General features: G+C 45.2%; 2 protein-coding genes across 2 annotated transcripts; one reads left to right on the forward strand and one right to left on the reverse strand.

The window, feature by feature from the left end:
* Positions 1-389: 389 nt before the first annotated feature.
* On the forward strand, positions 390-19,144 carry svilc (supervillin c). Its single transcript, XM_070922676.1, has 32 exons — positions 390-670; positions 1,818-1,970; positions 2,084-2,260; positions 2,752-2,786; positions 3,910-3,971; positions 4,968-5,113; positions 5,618-5,846; positions 6,008-6,594; positions 6,792-6,918; positions 8,236-8,283; positions 8,408-8,470; positions 9,294-9,368; positions 9,453-9,552; positions 9,652-9,735; positions 9,897-10,095; positions 10,628-10,794; positions 10,873-10,971; positions 11,057-11,193; positions 11,771-11,918; positions 12,018-12,163; positions 12,255-12,430; positions 13,397-13,541; positions 13,639-13,957; positions 14,094-14,230; positions 14,569-14,671; positions 14,764-14,971; positions 15,064-15,197; positions 15,307-15,462; positions 16,100-16,243; positions 16,342-16,454; positions 18,042-18,197; positions 18,405-19,144. Exons 1-32 carry the CDS (start codon positions 390-392, stop codon positions 18,492-18,494), a joined length of 4,944 nt encoding a protein of 1,647 aa, XP_070778777.1. The 3' UTR covers positions 18,495-19,144.
* Positions 19,145-20,610: 1,466 nt separating this feature from the next.
* Positions 20,611-22,688, reverse strand: tmem98 (transmembrane protein 98). Its single transcript, XM_070923969.1, has 6 exons — positions 22,558-22,688; positions 21,648-21,779; positions 21,514-21,547; positions 21,312-21,427; positions 21,161-21,220; positions 20,611-20,812 (listed from the first exon to the last, which is right to left on the reverse strand). Exons 1-6 carry the CDS (start codon positions 22,686-22,688, stop codon positions 20,611-20,613), a joined length of 675 nt encoding a protein of 224 aa, XP_070780070.1.
* Between the last annotated feature and the right edge of the window lie 334 nt (positions 22,689-23,022).

Genomic DNA, 23,022 nt, shown 5'->3' on the forward strand with positions numbered 1-23,022 from the left:
AGACTTTAATGAAAGATGCACTTTTAGAAAAAGTACTTAATATATATTGAAGGCAGCAGCTCATCGATCACCTTCCTAGGAAGACGTGCAGACTGCTGAAGGGCCCACAAGTGACGTGTATGTGCTGTTAGTGACGTACGTTCCTTACCTGTTCTTGTTTGCTTGTTCCTCTTTCAGGAGCAATGTCTCACCCTCCAAGGAACAGATTGTTCTGCAACCCCTGATTGGTGGACTCTCAGCAAGGAAAGTCTTTAGGTCCAATGGAATCTGAGTTTGGCTCCCGTGTTTTGCCTTAGCTGAAAAGTGGAGAAAGAACAAACCATCTGCTTTCTGTTCCTAAATGCTTCACAATTATTTGAGGACAATCGACTGAATCCTTCTGAGGGACTATGGACGCCATGGAGAACCCAGTCCTGGAGCCCAGATCAGAGCGGATCGCTCGTTATAAAGCCGAGAGGAGGCGAGAACTGGCCGAACGCTACGGCAACATGGAGGAGCTACCCTCCAAGTGGGTGAGGAGGGATGGGAAAGAGGTGCACGACCCAGTGAGCCAAGCCCACAGAGGGACATTGAACTCGGACGGCCTCAGTGAGAGAGTGAACGGCAGGGCGCGAGGGGTTACAAATGGATTAGAGGCAGACGCTCCTGCAGAGGCCAACCACTTAAGAAGGTGAGTCATGTCTGGAGTGAAGGATGACTCTATTGAGTGCGTAAACTTGAACCAGGTTTCAAATAGGGCACATTTTTCTATAAATTCCAACAATGGTTTTTATTGAAAAGTATGTGTCTTCTTCCAGCTGGAAACACAACAAACTTTGGATGCACGGGGACATAAAATCTGTGTAAACATCATGTTAAACTATAAAAAACATACAGCGAGCCCTTCAGGCCTTTTGTGTGGTGCAGATGCAGCACAGTGTCGGTGTCGTGGACGTGGAGGGGGAGCAGGTGTTTTTAATTTGTCCAAACACCAATAAAGCAACATACCCGCCTCCTAACCTCGATGACACCTGCTTCAACCTTTTCCACCTTGACATCAATGCAAACTGTTGGTTCTTTAAATAGCACAATGGATAGTTAGTATTTTGGTAACTGCTAATTACAGCGTGCAGCAGCGTATTAATATAATCAGTGAGGAGAGGGGTAACGTAACCAGGGTTAGGGTTCTCTCTATATACACGATGCATGTGGGACATTACATGATGTTTTGTATGTAAATGATGCAGAATATGCACCCGAGTGTTGTTGCTGTCTTCTTCAGAAGCATGAAAACAGTCTGATCCTTTTGTTTTAGTCACTGATACTGAACACATGTAGTACAGTAAGGGAATGAGTTCACAATCATACAAGGGAATGTATTTAAAAAAAACAGCAGAAAACTTTATACTCCCACTTTTTAAACTTGGTCTGCTTCTCACCAGCGACCTTTCAGCAGCTCCAGATCCTTGACTTCACCACTTGCTCTGCAGCCTTTGTTACTAATTAAAAGTGACAGGTCTAAATCAGTGGGTCCCAGCAGGGAGTTTTAAAGCCAGTCTGATTCTCCTTATGCATTTGGTTGGTACTCTCCCAGCCTGACACTTTCCCCATCATGTGGTCTGGGTGCTTTTTCTCGGAGCTGGCGTTATGGAGCTGGAAACCTCTTTACAGTCAGAAAACAGGTACAACTTTGCACCTTTCACGGTTGGAGCTCCACATTTTTTGGCAGCGTCTGATGGAAAGGTACAGGATTGTACTTTGTGTCTGAGAGTGTGCCTCACCCCACGTTCCCCACTCCTGCATCCTCACCTCCTTCCCCTCACTCCCGCCCCCTCCAGGCAGGGTTCCCAGGACTCTGCTCTGCTGAGTGGGGAGGGGTACCTCGTCCCTCTTGGACTCGATGCCCCGCAGCTCCACACTCGGGTGTCGGTGGGCCAGTTGAGAAGTGCTCTTCTGCAACAGACGGGGAGCGGAGCGCAGCCCGAGAAAGTGTAGGGTCACCTGCATGTGTGTGATCCAGACTGTGTACCTCTGTGACAATATGTGTCTCCGCCTCAACCTCTTCTTCCCTTTCCTCCTCCTGCTCTGTTTGTGTGGACACTAGTTGCCCTGATGCTGGGCGAGCCACGTCCTCTCTGGATCTGGCTGTGAAGCCGGGGTCTGAGGGGGGCCGGCGGCGCACCCGGCGTTACCTCCCCGGCGGGTCAGGTGGCGGTCGCAAGACCAGCGAGCGCTTCAGGACACAGCCGATCACAGCCAATGAGATGGAGGAGAGCAGCGGGTAGGGGCTGTGTGCTCTGCACAGGAGGCGCCTGGTTGGGTTTTTCCCAAAGAAGATGCTGTTTGCAGTGATCTGTTTGAAGTGACATATTGTGAAAGTAGTGTTTGATACTTACATTTAGTATTTTGAATGATGTGGGGTTTTTTATGACAAGGCTTTCAAACTGCTGATGGTGTGTGTTTGATATTTGCTCTTCACTAATAAAAATGCTGCCCCTCTTAGGTGTAGCAGTGCAGCACCTTTACATAAATGCCCACGGGTGGTGTGGTTTGCATGTGTCCGTCTTCCTGACCTCCACATTGCTGCTTTATGCAAACATGACACAGTATCTTGATTGTTTGAGCAGCATGCTGAAGCTCACAGACGTGTATTGTAAGCTCGAAGCAGGACCTGAAAGAGAAGGCACAGGAGCCGCAGATTTACGTCCACTTCACCTCCCTGTTCCTGTTTCACCTGGTGACATCATGTTTTGCCTCCTTTCACTCTTCTAGGCTGATGGACGCAGAAGAAGAGGAGAACCTTAAAGGTAAAGCTGCACTCCCGCCTGGCTTAGATCGTACAGTTTGTTATGTGTTTAGAGACAAACACCTTAACAGCCACTGACAGCACAGTGAAGTAAACACACTGATGACGGCAGGAGGGAAAATATATAACATTCTCTCCACACGTTGCATACGAGACTAATATTTGGAGTGTGCATCCAAATTGCACAGTTGCCTCCATGAACTCATTTAATAGCTCATGAAATAAATCAGGTTATATTTTTAGGCTCACAATAGTTCATCTCCTCAGTGATGACAGATTTACGTCTCATAAAACCATGTGAGCAGCGGAGCACCGCTACGTCAGTCCCACTCTTAACCTCCACCATAAAAAGATTACAAGCAAGTCTTTACAAAGACTGAGTCTCGTGGTGTCCTGATAGAACGTTTACTTGCTCTATATGTTAGTAAACTACAGCCCTGCTTCCACAGTCTGTTATATGATCAGGCTGAAGTGTAAACATCATTCAACTATCAATATGTAAAAATAGGGGACAAAGAGAGTGTGAGATCAGGAACCAGTGTTACTGTTTTAATCCAGTTGACAAGTGAGAAGCAGCCGTTTAATTTAATAGCTATCAGGACAAAATGTAGATTGATTGAAGACAAAAGAAATTATTCTTTATTGCTGACTGTGGAGGAAAAAGTACTCAGATCATTTACTTAAATAAAAGTACCAATAAAAAGTCTCCATTACAAATAAAAATATTATTAGCAAAATGCACTTAAAGTATCAAAAGTAAAAGCACTGTAGTAGTCTTGATACTGATGCATCAGTGTGTGAGCAGCATTGTGCTGTTGTAGCTGCTGGAGCTAGTTTTAACCCCTTTATATACAGATTAGTAGTTTTAGTCCAGTGGTTCCCAACCTGGTGGCAGCCCCCCTCCAAAAGGTCACAAGATAAATCTGAGGAACCATTATGAGCCTTTGTATAATCTTCCACAAAGTACTGCATTTTAAAAGATCATCATGTGTCTTTTTGTGAAACTAGTGCGATAAATAAAGTGGAGTAAAAGGAGTAAATGTGCTTTGTTACTTTCCACCGTTACTCTCATGTTTATTTGCAAATCTTAATGATGATTTGTGTCGTTTTTTTTTGCCTCACAGCTGATGTGAAAACAGACGACCGAGCCAAAATGAGTGTGGCGGCCAAGATGTCTTTGTTTAAAGTGAGTCTATGTTGGTCTCGGCTCTGAAACAGGATCCTTATTGCTGTTCATGACCTGCTTATTTTCTCTGTCTGTGCTGATGCCTGCTGCTAAAAATGATGATGTGCAGAGATCGTGGAAGTCAACCTGTGGCTTTTGTCCATCTAATGTGACGGAGCCTCACAGCTGAATCATTTTGCTCTGAAAGTTTACTCACAGCAATGAAGCTGCCATCAGGATGTCAGGTACTGGATGAACTCGTCTGAGCAGAATTGTTCAGGAGTATATCGAACAAGCTTGAAGAGAAAGCTCGGTCACCTCAGCTGCTCACCTTACAGTCTGAGACGCATGGTGAGCCAGCGCTGAGCACGCAGAACACAACCTGATCATGTTGAGGGATATGACTGGTCAAACAGGTGCTGAGCCTGGATCCGCAGTTTTGCAACAGTCTGTACTTATTAAAAGAAAGGTTACATTTATAGAGATAGATAAATACACATCACAAACAGTCCAGAGGGGGGGACTTTTCTTTGTCGCTATACAGAAGACGAAACTCATTGTGGATTTTCTCCTCAACAATGTTCATTCCTACATTTCACCTCCTGCTCACTTTTTGACAGAAAGGTGAAAATGTGCCAGATGCTGTGTTACCATGAACAACCACAGTAGCGTTGTTATAATTAGCCTGCTTCTCCGTGGAGGCAGGCGGGGAGGTAACTGAAGCCGGCTGAGCTCAGGTTACGCTGTGACCTGTTGGGCTGGCATTCTATCCATGAAGCCAAGACGCTGCACCTCACGGCTCGCTGCTTTATTAACCGGCTACCCGACCCGCCTCCCCTCCCACCATCTGTCCATACAAATAGAACAGGAGACATCAGGAGAGGGACTTTTCACTGCCATTTTTGTGGTCACCCTTATTACTTATTTAGCAGGTGGAGGCTGTTGATTGAATGTTGGGGTCCACCTGGAAAAGGCCCCGAAATGTGTTGACGTGAACATGTCCCGCCTCCTCTGTAGGAGCTGGAGAAGGCTGCTGCCCCCGAGGCCTCGGCCTTCCTGAAGCCTCGCTCAGGCAGCGTCTGTCACGAGCGCAGGGTGCGCCGTGGCAACGACCATCGCTTCCTAACTCAGCCAATCACCTGTGAGGAAATCGTGGCAATCAGGTGGGGAAGCCTAGTGGCCAGACGGAGGGAGGGTTTAGCTTCAGTGCAAGGAATACATATATATATATTTGGATGGATTCATTTGCACAGTACAAACTAATATTGGCACTACTTTAGACATCTGCTCCAGAGTTGCTGTTGTTTTTAACTTAGCCACATGACCTTCATGTGTTTAAAGGGTAAGGCTGGCATTACTCTATCTTTTTCTTACTGTCAACAAAAATACCATAAAAAGACCAAAACCAACAATGACACAAATCTCTAAAAACAGGTCAGAAATGTATTCTTAAAAAGTAATTTCCTAAAACAGCTGGTTATTGTAGTTTTTAACAGAAGTACTTCAAACTGGAATACATAGAGAATTTGTTGATGACTGTTTTCAGTTAGATACAACAGTATTTCTGGCAGCTGGACAGTGTATGTGGGATTGAGGCAATACTTTTGGCCATAAGAAAAATATAGAATATCACCAACCTTATCTTGTGAACTCATGTTTCCCTGCAGCACCCCCAAACCAGCACCACCAGTGGAGCCCCAGTCTGTGCAGGCTGAGTCGGCGGAAGATGACGATGAGAGCTGCAAGCTGAGCATGAGTGAGAAGCTCGCCCTCTTCAACAAGCTGTCCCTGCCGGGGAGGCAGGGGGGCGGCCCTGCAGACGGGCCCCCAGAGAGGCGAAGGCAGAAGGGGGCTCGGTACCGCACGCAGCCCATCACTGTGGAGGAGGTCAGCCTGGTGAGTACACGAGCCAAAACAATATAAATCAGACTTTATTTGTATTACATGTTTCATCATCTGGTTCACCTTCTCTGAATATATATCATGTTTCTACATCAAGTACATTTTGAACTCTTGTCTATGCTCGTATCTCACCTTTGTGCCTTTTCTCTGTTCAGCTCCAGAAAGGCCCCGTACAGCTTCCTGCCTTCAGTTTGTCCCCTCATCTGTCCGACAGACAGCAGGCCTCGTCTGTCAACCTAAAACCCAGTGAGCTACGCCTTTCCCAGCCAAAACCTGACACCGGTCCTGAGCCCGGGGAGCCCGGTGGTCTCACCCAGCAGGGCCTGCAGCGCCACGACTCAGAGCCAGGCTTGAGAGGAATCCTGAAGAAGAGCTACTCCGGAGGCTCAGAGTGGAGCAGGACGGAGGGCGGCCAGACGGACGCGCCGTTCAGCTATGAACAGAATGGTGGAGGTTGTGAAGAAGCAGGGATGCAAGGGAGGATGGAGAGCACAGAGCGGCAGGACATTTCTGTGGCACCACGGAGGGAGAGACGTGAGGCTTCAGGTGAGGAGGGAGGCTCGCTGACTGCCGCTCCCTGGAGGCAGAGGGCTCGAACCAGGAGGGAAACCATTGCCTGTACACCAATAAGAGCCTTGTCAGAGCAGGACACTCCTCGGGAGGAGAGGAACAGCCGGACCAAGCCGCAGGAACAGCTGGTTTCCTCTGAGGAGCACAGACCGGATACTGCTGCAAGAACTCAGTAAGTAGAGTTCTGAAATCAGGAAGGTCTTGCTCTGATTCGTATGTGACATTATGAACTATGCATGATGATGATAAATGATAAAAAGGATCAAATTTACAGATGTCACACCAGCTCTCAGCAGTTTTAGGATGCAAACTGAACTGGAATACAGTGTTTTGATATGTTCTGTGGTTCTTTGGTGATCTGTCCAAAAGGCAACAGGATGAGGAAGAGAGAGTGAGGGAGATGAATGAAGAAACCACAGCCGTGGGTCACGTTCAGGTCACACTGGAAGATGACACCGTTAAACTGCAGGAGACGACCAACACCAGCAGAAGTAAGGTACGAAAGCGAGATACGTCACACTGTTACTGTAAAGGTCTGAGATGAAAATATCAGTGGACCAAATCACAGCTGCAGAATCAGCAGCTGCTCTGCCTCTTGTCTGTAAAGGGGCAACTCTTTTCCCCCTCCATAGTCTCTAATCCTTTGAGAGTCCAGTTTGGAGCCCGTGGGTTTCAGACTGTCAGCAGAGAGGGATAAAGTTTCAGAGGGTTGACAGTACAGCTGTAGAGTCAACACAGCCAGGAGTGTCCATCTTTAACAAGTCATGCAGCCTCAAGTCTGCAATGGCGGAGCCAGCCAATGGGGGGCCAACACAGACTAAACCCTGGCCACCCCATTGGCCACAACACACGGCATTGCCTTTTGGGTCACTCTTGATTTTTTCCTTCCTGTTGCTCAGTCACCCCTCAAACATGTCATGAAAAAATCCCATTTTTGTCCCCCTCACTTTTAAAGCTTCAGTTGGATTTACTCACTAAAATCTCTCGAAACAGAATCTTCAGACTCTCAAACCACCAAAATCCAGAGGTGAGAAGAGAGAAGTTGACGGCCACAGTAGTTAACCAGCAGCAAGATATTTAGGAACCTTTTTGACCTGGGTTTTGCCTCTCAGGCTACATAGAAGCTACTGCTCCACCCTCTGCTTGGTGGAAGTTATTCTTGCAGCCTGAGAGGAAGACAGGGGTTATCTCAGATAATATACCGGATAACATTAACCGTGAGCTAACATCCTGTCACCTTGCTGATTGTATATGCACAGGCTCCTTTCATGTCGTGTCATAAAAACTATGATTAATGATTTTAGAAGAGCATAAGGCAGCTCACTCCTCTGGTATCAAGACACACCATTCTTAAAACAGGTCGAATCATATTTGAATACAAAATGTCACAGAGTTTTGCAGCGTTTTGATGTAAACTCTGTGGAAAAGCAGAGAAACGTTGCATGTAGAGGTTGTTGGGTTCACTCCTCTTGCCATCCTTAAATCCAGAAAGAGAAGAGGGGCGGGGGTTAGATCTGTGTATTTGTCATTCCAGTGAAACCAGATATAGCATCTCTTAGCAACAACACTCTGGATTTGGTAGGTGCTAAATGTCTCGAGATCACACTGAAGTTACAGGGGAATATATCCAGACCGGTTAGTGTTTATGGACTGATGTGGATTTGACTGTCTCAGAACAGGATGTGGAATGTAAACAGACTGATTATTCTGGTGCCTTTTATGACCTTACGATATCACCGTGTGTTCATTTTTTATCTTCTTTTCTCTGTTTTAATTATCCACGCCCTGTTTCCCGTCATTGTGCCCCCTGCAGGAGGAGACAGAAGACCTTCATGTGGAGTGTGTGAACCCTCAGTGCTGGGTAAGTCTCCAACGAGTGCTTTGAAATGCATAGATCCTTCTAAATCTGCATTATTATCTCCAGTACTAATTTTACAGTAGCTTCAGCCTGCCCCATCTCTCTTCCACTTCCTCTTCTCTCCCAGGAACCCGTCTTTGCCTCTGTCTATTCTAGCAGTACGCCCCAATATATCATGTGTTTCAATCAGGTAATAGTCTGAGCCGCTGCATGGCAGATTAACCGGCGCTTCTTGGTTTGCCGTGTTTTGTATGCAGTGAAAAAGTCTTCAGGAGGCTGTGACAGATGACGTGTGAAGTTTCACTCACGCTAACGAGTCGACTCTGTCACCTGCAGAGTGTCTTTTCTGTGTGAAAATGATCCTTTTTCTGAAGTGATACATCGCAGCTCTCGCTTCACAGTTTCCATGTTGTTTCTGTTAATTCTGTGCTCTTACTCTCATACTTTTCCTGAACTTGTGGTTTTTAAACTTTCACTTTCATTACCCCCAAAATGTCATACCCTCACACCCAACCTTGGATATTGGAGAAACTAGCTACAAAGAAGAGCAACGTTTGACTTCAGTTGCTCAAATGAAAAATGCAAGTTAAACCTTTAAGACAAAGGACAAAGCACACAATTAATCAGTCTGTGAATGTGTCAGTTTGCCAACTGCCAAGATGCTGAAATGACAACAAGAGCGGCAAAATAAGCTCTCAACACATCGTACACAAGGCAAACAATAAGACGTAAAGTAAAATCAATCACTAGGATTAATCTTAATATAATGTTAAAAGTACTTATTGTACTTAAGTGTCTTTTTGCTGCCTGAATACTTTCAATAGCCGCGTTAGAGTCTGAGCGCTCCTGTTTGTTTATTGTTCCCAAATAAATCAGATTCCCTCAACTTTCGTTCTGCATCCTATTTCCTGGTCATGCATGTCCCCAAAAGGCATCTCCCCTCACCCGCCTACACCAAAGGACTCACCTGTTACTTTATTATCCATGTTATTCTGTTTTCACGTCATCCTCAGACAAATCTGTCCTTTGAGGCACAAGAAGTCGCGTCTCCTACCAAGAACCAGATTCAGCCTCAGTGGAGACAGAAGGTGACGCATGCCGGCATTTCTTTAATAGTTTTGATGCTTAAATCTGATGCTTACATTAACGCGTCTGTTTCTCTGGTTGTGTAGGCGAAGGGAGTTGAGGATGACCTTCAGACAGACGAAGCCGAGGAAATCAATACACAGCAGGAGAGGAACGAGCAAGAGGACGGACGTATGCCCAAGAGAGGTGAGTTTATTCGCTCTGGTTACTCTTATTATCTCTGCATCTTTAAACTCAACCTCGGTAGGCTTGTGTCTCTGACTCGTGCCCTCTGTCACCTGTTAGGTCTCGGATCGCCAGAATCAGACAGAAATGAAGCCTCTCACAACAAGAGACACTCCACTGAAGCTCCAACATGCACACATGAAGGTTAGAGCAGCATTAGTTCATAAAGACTGTCGATTTGGTTCTCTGTAAACTGAAGTCTCCAGGCGGAAGGTAACATCATGTAAAGGCTCATTGATATAAGCCGTTAAAGTCTTAAAGTATTTTTAAGTTTATTAAGTTTACTGTCCTGTCCCCCCCGGCAGCTCCACAGAGCTCTCCGCTCTCTGTGGCTCCACATGAGCAGAAGGAGGACACGCCTGTGGATGAATCAAACACGCCTGATGGAGGTTTCTACAGAGACCAGTCACCTCCCTCCGCCTGCGGCCCCCCGCCCTGTGGACACGTTGCTTCCACAGAGAGCGAGCAGGACCTGGGTGTCCTCTGCCAGACCAACACACCCATGTGAGCCTGGTTTGACCACAGATTGTAAGATGATTGGCCTTCGCTCTCGCTGTATTATAGACATCTCAAATGTTCAGGGATGTGGTGGAAGGAAGCTGCACCTGTCTGTTTTAGGTCTTTAAAAGTGACATTTAGCTAAGTGTGATTCTTAAGTGCTGACTGCAGTGACTTCTAAGTGTTAGCAAGAAATAAGAACTACAATTTAGTCTACCTGAAAAAGGCACTGTGAACCAGCCAATAGCAGGCCTCCGATGGTGATGTGTCAGGACTGCATCACATCACAACATCTATTATCCCTTCAAATAAATGAGTTAATGAGTTTTATAGCCCGGCTGAAACGTGTCCCTTTTTCATCATACATTTCCAAGATATCTCGTCTTGGTTGGAAAGTGTAGCCTCTGTGCATGAACACAGCCATCTGCTGGTGACTCCCAACATGGTTAGGAAGCTTCTGGAGCGCTCTTATATATATATATATATATATATATATATATATGACATCGTTGTGTGTGTGTGTGTGTGTGTGCTGCAGGCTGACCTCAGCAGTGGCAGAGCACAGGCGGTCGGTGCGTCCGTCCCGTCGGACTCAGGGATCCAGAAACCCTCTGAGGGCTCTGGCTGCCAGGGAGGACATCAGGCAGGACTACATGGGAGAGAGAGTCAGCACAGCTACTGAGGAGAGGATCCAGGCCGAGAAGAGTGAGTGAAGGATTTTCTTTCTTTTTACTCTGCCTTCCTTTTTCAGCTTCCTTATCGTGTGTTTTTCCCTCCACACAGAGTCCAAGAACTCCTCCGTAGCAGATCCACATCTCGCCAGATCATCTTCCTCAGAGTCTTGCCCTCCCTTCAGCAGCCTGATGCTCATTCACATCAAAGGTCAGAAAAGATCTGGTTTACGAGTGTCCTCACGATGACGTCTCTGTGCTCAGGTTTTTACATTAACTGGTTTCTGTGGTGACAGGTAGGCGGCATGTCCAGGTGCGTCTGGTGGAGCCCTCCGTGCGGTCGCTGAACAGCGGAGACTGCTTCCTGCTGGTCGCTCCGGAGCATTGCATCCTGTGGAGCGGAGAGTTTGCCAATGAGCAAGAGAAAGCCAAGGTAACAGACTGCACTGTCATGTCTTAATTCTCTAAGGTGGCGATCAAGACAGTACGTTGTTAGCATAAAATTACAGGGTGTATAAGACATTTTGTGCCATGAAATGTAAATTTGGTGAAAATATATACTTCACTTGAAAACCTCATCGTCATGTGCCCAGATGCCATGAAATATCACTTCATTTACTGGAGAAGAACATATTTCTGGGTGTTACAAATTAAATCGTAATCATATTATAACTGTATGATAAATGTTTTAATACTCATATTTTTCATTTCATGCCACAAAATGCTTAAAAAGGCATAAAAATGACTCTTAATGCCCCCAAGAGCATTTTGTGCATAAAATACATTTGGAGCAGCATACAGAGGCGGTAAAAGACATTAACACAGTTTCTGGATGTAATACTGGCAGGACTGATGCTTTGTGATGTGTTCTGCTCTCAGATTACATAATCAACAGCGTCCATGTTCTGCTTTATTTTGTATAAAACACACTTGGTTTACAAAGGTTTACCTCAATTCTATAATGTGTACGTTTTGATTACTTTCAGTTCACAGATACTTTTGCTTTTCAGGCCTCTGAGCTGGCATCACTCATCCAGAGTCAGGGGGATCTCGGCTGTCAGGCCTCCCAGATCGTCCACCTGGAGGAGGGGCTGAACTGTGACGGCAGTCTGGCTGCAGACTTCTGGAGTCTTCTAGGAGGGAGGACACAATACAGAGGTCAGAAGTCAAAATGTCCACTTTGTACATTTCTCCAAGAGTTTATCTGTGTACATGAGGACTTTACAGCTTTTTTTTTCTGTTTACGTCTCTTCACAGGAGCCAGCGCAGAGGAGGAGGATGAGCTCTATGAGTGTGGTGTGGTGGAGTCCAACTGTGTGTACAGGCTGATGGAGAACAGACTGGTGCCTCATGAACAGGCCTGGGCCTCCATCCCCAGTACTTCCCTGCTGGGCTCCACTGAGGTCTGAGGTCTCTCCTGGATTCTCCTGTCGTTTCTAATTTGTCTTAGGTCTTTACAAGTCCGTTTTAATGATTTATTTTGTGTGTGTCCAGGCCCTGGTGTTTGATTTCGGCAGTGAGGTGTACCTGTGGCATGGACAGGATGTTTCCCCCAGCAGGAGGACTGTTGCTCTCCAGCTGACTCACCAAGTGTGGGCTGGAGCTTATGACTACAGCAACTGTCGAGTCAATCCACTGGATCCCACACAGTGTAACCCCAGCACACCGCTGTAAGTTCACACCGCAGGCAGTAAAGCTTTTAGTCCACACTTCACATTGAAAACAGTGAAACGGCACATCAATATTAGGACACATTACAGAAACAGTGGAGAACAGCTGTAAGTATTATAATGTAACACCACACACAGCGAAAGCATTAAGCATTAAGTTAACTGTGCGTACAGCAACACCCCAGAAGTCTGCAGTAGGTCTTTAGAGCACGCTGTAAAACTAAAGCGAATGGTTTGTAATCCCACACCTCACGTAGAGAAACGCCAGCATACAGCATTGTGTACACATGACATGCTGTAACCTCCCAGCAGGCTGTTGTAAGTCTGCTCTACACGCTGACATGCGGCAGCTGGCAAAAGACAGTTGTTTAGAAATTCAAACAAGTGGACAGACTGCAGCACACTGTGCAAACACACTGAGAGACAACATTAAAGTCTACCGTGTCCCTGGTATGGCTGAACAAAGTAAGTGAACATTACACTCTTATGTGGTTGTTGAACATGTTATTCCAAAACTGTGGGCGTTAATCTGCTGCTACAGCAGCCTCCACTCTTCTGTGAAGGCTTTCCACCAGATCTGAGAACCTGGCTGCAGGGATTTGCTCCCATGACTTGGCATGCTCTGTGCAGGCCAGTCAAGGTCTTCCACACCAAACTGGGAAAAAAACATTTCTCTATGGATCTGGCTTTGTGCTCGAGGGGCCATATGCAGCCATAGGTTCATACTCAGAATGAACATATAAAGAGGCAGCAGAATTAGCATAATAACGTAATAGCTTAGCATAATTTAAGGGCATTATTTAGGGTTTGATTCAGTCCAAAACAAAAGAGTTTCCACTGTTTATTAAGGTTTAATGTATATTTACTGGTAAAGCTAGAGACTGGACTAAGTGCTGTCTGATAAAAACATCACAACTACGTGTTAATAACTAACATTTGTTCACTCACCTTTACTTCTGTCCTCAGGAGGGGAGAGGGGCGTCCCAGCTGGGCGTTGTTCGGCTGCGTCTCCGAGCACAACGAGACGGCTCTGTTCAGAGAGAAGTTCCTGGACTGGACAAGCAGGACTGGAGGCCTGGAGGAAGCAGCTTCAGTGGACAAGGAGACACAGGTTCATCTCACAGTTTAACATTTAAAAGTCATGCTGCAAAAACACAGTTCTCTTTCTAGCTCTTTTAACTTCTTGTCTGTTTCCTTTCTCTTCACAGTTTGTCCCCGTTCAGTCCTCCCAGTCCGTGTCCCCATCATCAGACCTCTTGAGTGCCTGCGACGCCAGGTCTCTAGTGTCGGGTCAGTCACTGGAAGGGGACAGTTTGGTCCACAACGTGCTGGCTGGGGTTGACGTCCAGAGGGGGCACGGAGTCGTCACACTGGAGGAAGGACGCCAGATGGAGCTGAAGACAGTTGCTGTGGACACTTGGCACGTCCAGGAGTTTGATGACAGTGAAAGTCCAGTAGAGAGCACCGGACAGCTTCACGAAGGAGACTCCTACGTCGTCCGCTGGACGTACAGCATCAACACTGTTGGTCAGTGACATTCATCATATAATACCTTTGCACTTCGATTTGCACAAGGGCATCAGCTACAAAGACACCTTAAATCTAGATGAAATGATCGTCCTTCATGCAGTCTGATGATGGTCTGTGTTCTTCTCTGCTGTAGAGAACACAAACAGCCCTGATGAGTGTAGCAGAGAAACCACCGCCTTGTTCCTGTGGAGGGGCCGTCACTCAAGCGTCAGTGGGCGGGACACTGCTGCTTTCCTGTCCATCGGCATGAACAACCATGAGGAGTCACAGGTAAGATCACGGCCTTCAGAAGCCATCATCTACTTGTATACATGACTGAAGTAACTCTGTAAGAACTGTGAGAACATTTACTCAACAATACCAAAGGTGCATTGAACCACCTAACATATGTCTTACAGGTTAATGCAACAATAATATAACGTTGAAAGGAACCATTCTTTACTGTAGCTACTTTCACTTCAGTGCATTTACCCTTTTACTATAATAAATTGATGTTTTTTTCCAGCATTTAGTTAAAGAAGCCAGAACTATCTGCTGACATCTTCAGTTCCCCTTCAGCAGGACTGTCTGTGTTTACAGTCTCTGTGTCTGTTGTGTTGTTTCTGGAGGTGGTGGTTCCTCAGGGAAAGGAACCTCCCTGTTTCCTGCAGCTTTTCCAGGGCGGCTTGGTTATTCACAAGGGCAAGCGAGAGGAGGCCTCCACCGATGCAGGTGGAGTAAGGGCATATTTACAGTCTTCCTGTATCTATTTTCCTTGTTTTTTTTACTCATGTGATTTAAAAGAAATATTCTGTCTGTTGTAGCAGAGTGGCGTTTGTTCTGTGTGCGAGGAGAGCTCCCAGAGGAGGGCTCTCTGTTAGAGGTGCATTGCTGCTGTGCAGGTCTGAGGTCCAGGGGCTCTGTTGTCCTGCTCAACAGCCAGCAGGGGGTGCTGTATCTCTGGACTGGCTGTAAAGCTCATAGTAGCTCCAGAGAGGTCAGCAGGAGGGCAGTGGAGCGTCTCACTCAGATGTAAGTCACATACTGCAGGAGGGCTTTGAAAAGATGGAAGGATCCAGTGATGTTTTTAACATTGAAGGTTGTGAATTTTATGTTTTTATTAGGTGTCCAGCAGAGTTGGGGCTCAGCAAAAGCAACACAGTGAAGGTGCAGGTAGTGGAGGAGGGTTCAGAGCCTGCAGACTTCTGGACAGCGCTGGGACAGATGGACAGGAAGGCCTATGACTGCATGCTGCAAGGTAGAAAGCAGCACTTACTTTGTTTCTGTCCACCCTGGATATTACATTTTTCTCAGCCCTGTAAACTTTAAAATCATAATAAAAACAATACACGTGTGCCTTGTGTCAGATCCAGGGAAGTATAACTTCACGCCTCGCCTCTTCCACCTGAGTGCCTCCTCTGGGAGTTTCCAGGCCGAAGAGCTGCAGAGTCCAACGCGGCTGCCGGGGCTCGTGATGGCGATGCCCTTCGTCCAAGAGAGCCTGTACTCTGTACCGCAGCCAGGTGAGAGTGCACTCACTTCAGTTCAACTCTGATGTTTTAATTCCTCAAATGTGTCCTTTGAAAACGAGAAAAAAAGAAATAAAATCAAGATAACAACAAGGTGAGAATTTGTTTTAGTAAGCAAACATTTTAAAAAGAAGCGGCTTCAAAGACTGAAGGCTGTTCACATTACTGCACGGGGGCTTTCTACGGTAAATGATCATAATACAGAGTCATACATTGCAAGCTGTTTTATGTTTTCATTAAACATTTCATGTTGTACATATTCAGTTATCGTTCTCTTGTTTTTTAGATGCTGAATGTTTGCTGCAAGTATTACATTAATATTGAGCTTGAAGGTTCATTATTCACCTTGGAAACAGCACTTTGACAAAACATTGTTAGCACAAAGTCCACTCACTGGAGCTCTTAACCACATCCTCATGGCCTTCATCAGCAGATGGAGTTTGCTCGGTTGCCATGGAGATGGTTCAGTTATTATCACATGACTCAAGTACAAAATTATATTTATATAACATTTATAAATCCTTGCTGCCAAAAAAACAACAAAACATCCCACAGGAACATCACAGTCAAACTTAATTTAATATGAATCTAATCTAATTCCACTTTATTGTCTTTCTTGTCTGTCTTCCAGCCTTGTTCCTGCTGGACAACCGTCTGGAGGTCTACCTGTGGCAGAGGGGTCAGCCTGAGCAGACGGAGAGCTCGGCTTCGGCCTGGAGCTGCTGGCACAGCGAGAGGAGGTGTGCGATGCAGACGGTGCTGCAGTACTGCAAAGGTAGGAGGAGGCTGTTCGGCAGGAAGGGTTCCATTCAAAAGATGTCACTGGTCCCTGATGTGTTAAAAAACAACGTGATTTTTTTCTCTGTATCCCAGAGATGAACCCAAGACGCCCACCGCAGGCCTACCTCGTCTTTGAGGGGTCAGAACCTCTCACCTTCACTAATGTGTTCCCCCGCTGGGAGAGGAGTCCGGGACCCCACATACAGGTACAAGACCAGGCAGTTATATGATCAGTTTGTCATGTAGAAGCCAGGCCAGATGTTGTGCAGTCTTGTGGGGGCGACGTATACAGTAGGTTCAAAGATTCAAAGCTTTCATTGACATTTTATGGCAAAAAGAAGGGGTCTTTGGGTTACATTTTAAGGCACATATACAGTATGTGATCATATCACAGTATTAAGGTAAAAGTACATTTCTCCATACAAATTATTTTGCTGACTACTGCAGTCCAGTCGTTCCTTGTTGGAGGGTTTGGCTGCAGTCCAGTCCAGTATTTCAAACAGGTATTCATCAGGTAGCCATGCATTTGTCTGGGATTTTGCAGGTATAATGTGACAAAAGAGCAGCCAAACATTATTTCTTAAGCAATCTCTTGCCATTATGAAAACACTGAAGGGCGAGGCCAAACAAGAGGAAGACAGTGAGTCATTTTCCTACCGCATCCAGCATTCATCCCGTCCCTGATAACCCCTTTGAATAAATCACAAAATATCGTATTATGTTCCAGCAGAACTCTCTACAGGCACCTTGTTGTTAATCTCAGCCCATTTCTGTTTGGAGTTTTCTATTCTATTGTATATTTAGTGACATTAGATGTTTGTCATCTTTAATCGTAAATGCATCAATGAATATAATGAATAAGTTAGGGTTACTATCCTTTGTCTTTGTCTGTAGTCTCTGACCTGATATCTTATCGAATCTTTCTTTTCAAGGTTATATGTATTAATATGTATGAAGCTTTTATCTCTATAGATAAATATTCTTCTGCCAGTATTTTTATTAATATCTGCCCGCTGTGTCCACATGATAGTCGTTCCTCACTGGCTGCAGCTACATGTATACAGTCTACAAAACCTGCATCATTTTTCTTTTCACTCTCACTTTATTGGCTCATCAGTTTTGTTTTGTTTTGTGTGTGAAATAATTCTTCATCTGGATGCAGGAATGTATCTCAGAGTGGCAGCTATCACTGAGCAGGGGAAACTGAATCAAACTTGAGAGTTTGCATTGGAGCATTTCGTGTTTTAAAACACAAGTTCTGGTTGAATATTTGTTATTTTTTGGTATCATCTCTGTGAAACTGAAACAGTTGTTACTGTCAACTAAAACTGAACAATATTTTTAGACTGATTACTAGAATTTTGTCGACCCTCCAAAAATGAACAAATTCAATTATTCCAATTAATTGAGACTTTAAGAAATCATACACACTTATAAGAAAAGTGGAAAAAACACACTTATAAGAGGAAGAGATACCTGGTTCTCCATCGAAAAGGAATATTTATTCATTTTTGGCATCATAGGTAAATTATAATTTTGGAATATCCACATTAAATACTAGAAACCCATATTGTTTTGGCCCTCACAGTTAAATCCCACGAGGATACTTCTATAATTAATGAGCCACAAAAGGGGGAACAAATTGTGAAGTAATGAAGTATGAAGTTACCTCTTGGAGCACTGTGCAATACACATCATTTTCTGTTTTGAAGTAATCATTACAACAGTGTGTTACTGGCAGCCATAGCAACATCTCTGTCACTTTCCCTGGGTGTGTTTGATGCGTGTGTCAGGGTGAGGCGGGGCGGGTGAAGCTGACCTTGGTGCAGGACGCCCTGGCCCAGCTCATGAAGACCCAGTACCCTCTGGAGGAGCTGCTGCGGAGCCCCTTACCTGAAGGAGTGGACCCCCAGCACCTGGAAGTCTACCTGTCGGACCAAGACTTCCAGGTAACCTGATGGAGCCGTATGCTGTGATGTCTTTCAACCAGCAGGCTGCAGTGTTCACCATATTTTGCACATGAAAACAGACTTTTATCATCTGATGATGCATCCTGAGAGGAAGTTTAGTCTCAAACTTTAACATTTATATTTTAATATAGGAATTGATTTTTACATTGTTTCCTCCGTAAATAAATCACTACAATTACGTTTCAGACCGTTTTGGAAATGAAGAGAGATGAATACGCCTCCCTCCCAAACTGGAAGCAAATTGATCTGAAGAAAAGCAAAGGGCTGCTTTGCTAGACTGCGAAGACAAGTGGAGGCTGACTGGCGCTCCTGCAGCAGGGACTTCCTCCTCCACCGAGAAGGGAAGATGGCAGGGGGACATTTGCACCATGTTGCTGCACAAAGGACTGCTCACACCGTAATAAAAAGAGGAAAGAAATTCACTTTTATTTATGTCAAATTAGTATGAGTGTGTGGACTTTTTATCAGACATGGATTTCTCCGTAGCTATTGTTCAGAGCAAAAACAAAAACACATTTTCCTATGAAACTTCATTTTATCTGTACAAATCAATGAAAGATAAAAAAAGAGAAGGTGTGTGGGAGTGAGGGAAGGACATCAGTAACAAACTGTGGGGTAAGGATGAGTGCTTACAAAAAACGATCAATGCTAATAAACAATGTAAACAAGAAAAACAAAACAAAACAAAAAAGGCTAACCACTTTCTAAATGTTTCCTCCTCGATCGTTACCTTTCCATCAGAGCTACAGATTTCACTCCTTTTCTTCCTGATTGTCACCAAAAACAAGTGTGTTTGACTCGATAATACATGATGTGTGTTTTACAGTCGTGTCATACGATGTACTGATGTGTTCATTTGTCTGCCAGCCTTGTGTGTACAAAAGGTTTGTGCCATGTGTTGACTGTGGCTGTGGGTAATGCCTTATTAGGACTCCCTGGGGATTCACTATTAGCCATGCATGGAAGAGCAGGTAGACATGCTCCAATAACATCCCTCTGGCCCAAAACAACACGCCAATTCTGCTTCACCTCAATCAACACACAGTTCAAAACATCCTCACAACACATAAAGACAAAGGGTATCTCTCAGTAGAGTGTGAAAACTCAAGATTTCTTCAACAGCTAATGGTGATGTACTTAAAATGTTCTACTTTGATATTTGTGTAATGTCCTTATTCCTGGACACATGGAGATAGAAACCGCTACTGTTGAATCTGACAGCACATTTGAGCTTTTTTTAAACATTTTGTTGTCAGAATTAAAGTGTTTCTTGACTCAATGTCTAGCACTGACATTCAGAAATCATACAGGGGACAAAACAAGACTTCTACAGCGGCTCTGTGAGGCTGTGCTAAGCTAACTGCTAACATGAGCATGCTCATGAAACTGAAAATGAAAATGAATCATCAAAGTAATAAGGATTCCTCCGGTGGGGCACATGAATATCTGCGCCATATTTCATTGCGATCCAAGTTGTTCAGACACTCAAAACCACAAATGTGAACCTGCTGGTGGCGCTAGAGGAAAGGTCAGAGGATCCCCAAAGTCTTTAGGATTCATCCGCTGGGAAACATCAATGTCTGTCCACATCCAGTAGCTGTTGAGCGGTGGACTGACAGAAAGACATTGCCCTACCTAGAGCCGCGCTGCTAGCACGTCTAAAGAAGAGACACCAGGTTCTCGATTAATCATAATACAATGCAGCAATGGGACAAAAGGACATTATTCAACTGGAACCTGGACCTTTTACTCCGCTGCTGATGTGGCAGCTGTTGGACTGAAAACTCACAGACGGGTGATTTCTGACAGAGTGTCTGAGGGATGTTCTACAAGTCACACTGACCCCACAAATTGTACGTAAGTCAGGTTGGTCTTCCATTGGTCCACTGAGTCGGAGCCCCTCTGGGTTCACTGGCTAACTGGGTGTTATTTTCCTCAGAATGGATTAGCTGACTAAGCCTCCATGTGACTGTGCAGTGCTGGCGAGATTGGATTTAGGCCCACTGCTGGGTGATGGCGCACTCCAGAAGAAATTTCCACAGGCCTTTCACTTGCAGGCAGATTAAACAGGCCGACTCTAAAAAGATCTGCAGAAGGATTACATACAAAAAAAACCTGTACCCACCTGTATCTGAGTCTACTTTACAGTTTTTACTATGTAGCTATAGGGAATGTAAAGTAACCTCCAGCTCTTTTTGGTGGAAATATGATAAAGAATGTTTTCCCGATGTCTTTTTTTTTTAATGTGGGACAGAGTCAAGTCTGCATTGACAACACGGTCTGGCAGAATATCTGCCTGTTAAGTATCGATTGAAAATAGGCATCTCAAGGATAAAATGGACATATATTCATGCCCTGCTGCGGGCTGTTTGTGTGAGTGTCTGTTTTTGCTCTAGATGGCCTGTTCTCTCTGTGCGTCAGCTCCGAGCATGTGTCGCTCCGGTTCGGAGGCCAGCGCCGCCTCGCGCAAAACCACCATGTGATCCTCGGCCGCGTGGAGCGACTGGTCTATCCAGTCCATACTGCCGGACATGTGACAGGCGTTGCGGGTGACCAGCACCAGGTGGCTGACTGAAAGGAGGAGAGCAGTGGCCCTGAGGAGGAAGATGAGGACAAATAGGTTCGATTTTAGATGGCTGCTGCTGAAGAAAAGCACTTATTTCTTAAAATGAAGCCAAAACAGGCTTAGAATGGGTTTGTTGGGCCGAGCAGGCATGGAAATAACACAGCACATGAATGGTTTCATAAACTTTGAATTCAATCAGATTAGATGATGAAAAACAAAAATGTTTAACATTTTCCTGGCAGCATCAATTTGCTGTGACACTGCATATGTCAGCGGTTATTACATCATGGATAAATCACGTCAAGTGGTCGCTCCTCTCCAGCCCTTACAAAGTCATACGAAAAGTTTAAAATGATGGGACAACAAATGTGATTACCTGGCGTCCAGGAGGATTGGATCCAGAGGGGGGTACATGGATCTGACCACGTCGTCCACCCTGTGAGACGGGACAGCGAGGACGTGAGGAGGCAGGATCGCCTGAGTCAGTAATGTGTTAATACTGAGGTGAATCAAACGGTTTGTTTTACCTCGGGCTGATGCGCTTGGCCACAGTGATGATGTCGCTCAGGCTGGCTGGTGCTTTGACCTTTGCCCCTGAACCCATCGTCAAGGCAACCAGCTTTTCAGTCAAAGTGTGGCAGATCTGCACGCGGAAGTATTATATGTCAGTATCATCATGAAAATATAAAGTAAAACTGGACTAAAGGAGCGAGTAAGAAACTCAGTTACCTTTAAGATAGAGATGCAGTGAGAGACCAATCCACTGTTGGAGGAAAAGTCACAGAATTAGTTGTGATTGATGACAAAGTACAGCAGCACTGAGACTTTAACGTCTAAAGCTCTAAACTTATGTCAAGACGTACGAGGCGTCCTCTATCCAGTCCTCATTCTCCAGGATGGCCTCAATGTGAGGGTTGGTGATGACCACATCGTCCAGCTCCAGCTCCGACGGCTCACTCTGGGTCTCCATGGCTCCGATCAGATCCACTGTGGGTCTTTAAAGAACGGGGAACGCAGAAGAAGCAAAGGATTACAAACCAGACCTCCAGGAGCCCCCAAAAGTCACAATTGCACAAGTACAGCAGGTTTTAGTGGTGACTGCTTCACTTGTTGCCCTGTCGTATAAAGAGGTCCTGCCTCTGGAGTCTGCTGTACTTCATGTGATTTTGGAGGCAACAGGGTACAGACACAATTCACACTGGGGTTGGAGGTGTGGGCGTCAGTCGGGGACCAATATAAAAATATTTTTCCTGGGTTCCCTAAAACGCTAAGTGAGGAATTTTGCAAAGGAGTAACTTCTACTGGATATCTGCAGGTTGTGGAAATCAATATTTAACATGATTTGTGACCTTTCATTTTGCTACCAGGAATTGATTGAATATATACAGTAGTAACTAATCAAAGTGTAAAGGGCATCTATAGGATGAAAAGGCAGTGGGAAAACAGCAAAAAGACATTCATTGTTGAGGTCCAACTGAGGTTGAAAAGTACATAAATGGAGTGCTCCTGGTTTAGAGGGCAACCATAAACTGCAACGTTCCTGTTTTGGAGACCTTTGTTGCATCTCTCTCTCCCTTGTTTCCTGGCATATCTCCACTATAGCAAATTTATAAAAGGCATAAAATACACAGGACAAAAATATCAAACAGAAACTTGTTGCACAACTAAAACCAATATTTTATACATTACAACATATTTTAAGACCTTAAATTCTGAAACAAGACACTGAAACAGAATGAAAATCTGATGTAAATCTGATACAGATTTACTGACTTGGAGTCGAAGTGGTGCAGCAGGTCATGAGGGTGGCAGTATCGGTGTCTGCACACCACCACCAGGGCAACGAAGGAGGCCAGGAATATGGTGGCCAACACCCCAATGGCCACGATCACCACCGTCTCCATGGCGACTCCGGCTCCCACAGCGGCTGCAGGCGACAACTCGTCCAAGAGGGGAAAACAGTCCAATCGGGGTCGGCTGATTGTCCAAGCTCGATCACGGATGGGCGCTCATCTGTCGAGGAGAGAATAATCGGTGGTTTCAGTCTGATTGAGAGTGACATTAAAACCACACTTGAGGATATTTCTGCAAGACATTTCCCTGATTTCCGAACACAATGCACCTCTGAGCCAACCAATGGGGAGGAGAATACAATCAGCAGTGTTTTTGTCTGTTTCTAAAAAGGCGGCACACCTACAACGCACACATACAACCAATCCTTATCTACAGTACATAAAA

This window comes from Enoplosus armatus, chromosome 17 (genome assembly GCF_043641665.1).
Source record: "Enoplosus armatus isolate fEnoArm2 chromosome 17, fEnoArm2.hap1, whole genome shotgun sequence".
Lineage (NCBI taxonomy): Eukaryota > Metazoa > Chordata > Actinopteri > Centrarchiformes > Enoplosidae > Enoplosus > Enoplosus armatus.

Excerpts from the sequence above, each read along its gene's own strand:
- svilc (XM_070922676.1), top strand. The coding sequence starts at position 390 with ATGGACGCCATGGAGAACCCAGTCCTGGAGCCCAGATCAGAGCGGATC. Across the intron at positions 8,471-9,293 it reads ATATCATGTGTTTCAATCAG|ACAAATCTGTCCTTTGAGGC; the intron begins GTAATAGTCTGA and ends CGTCATCCTCAG. Across the intron at positions 14,231-14,568 it reads ACAACCATGAGGAGTCACAG|GTGGTGGTTCCTCAGGGAAA; the intron begins GTAAGATCACGG and ends TTGTTTCTGGAG.
- tmem98 (XM_070923969.1), bottom strand. The coding sequence starts at position 22,688 with ATGGAGACGGTGGTGATCGTGGCCATTGGGGTGTTGGCCACCATATTC. Across the intron at positions 21,548-21,647 it reads GACTGGATAGAGGACGCCTC|TGGATTGGTCTCTCACTGCA; the intron begins GTACGTCTTGAC and ends TTCCTCCAACAG. Across the intron at positions 20,813-21,160 it reads CCAATCCTCCTGGACGCCAG|GGCCACTGCTCTCCTCCTTT; the intron begins GTAATCACATTT and ends CTTCCTCCTCAG.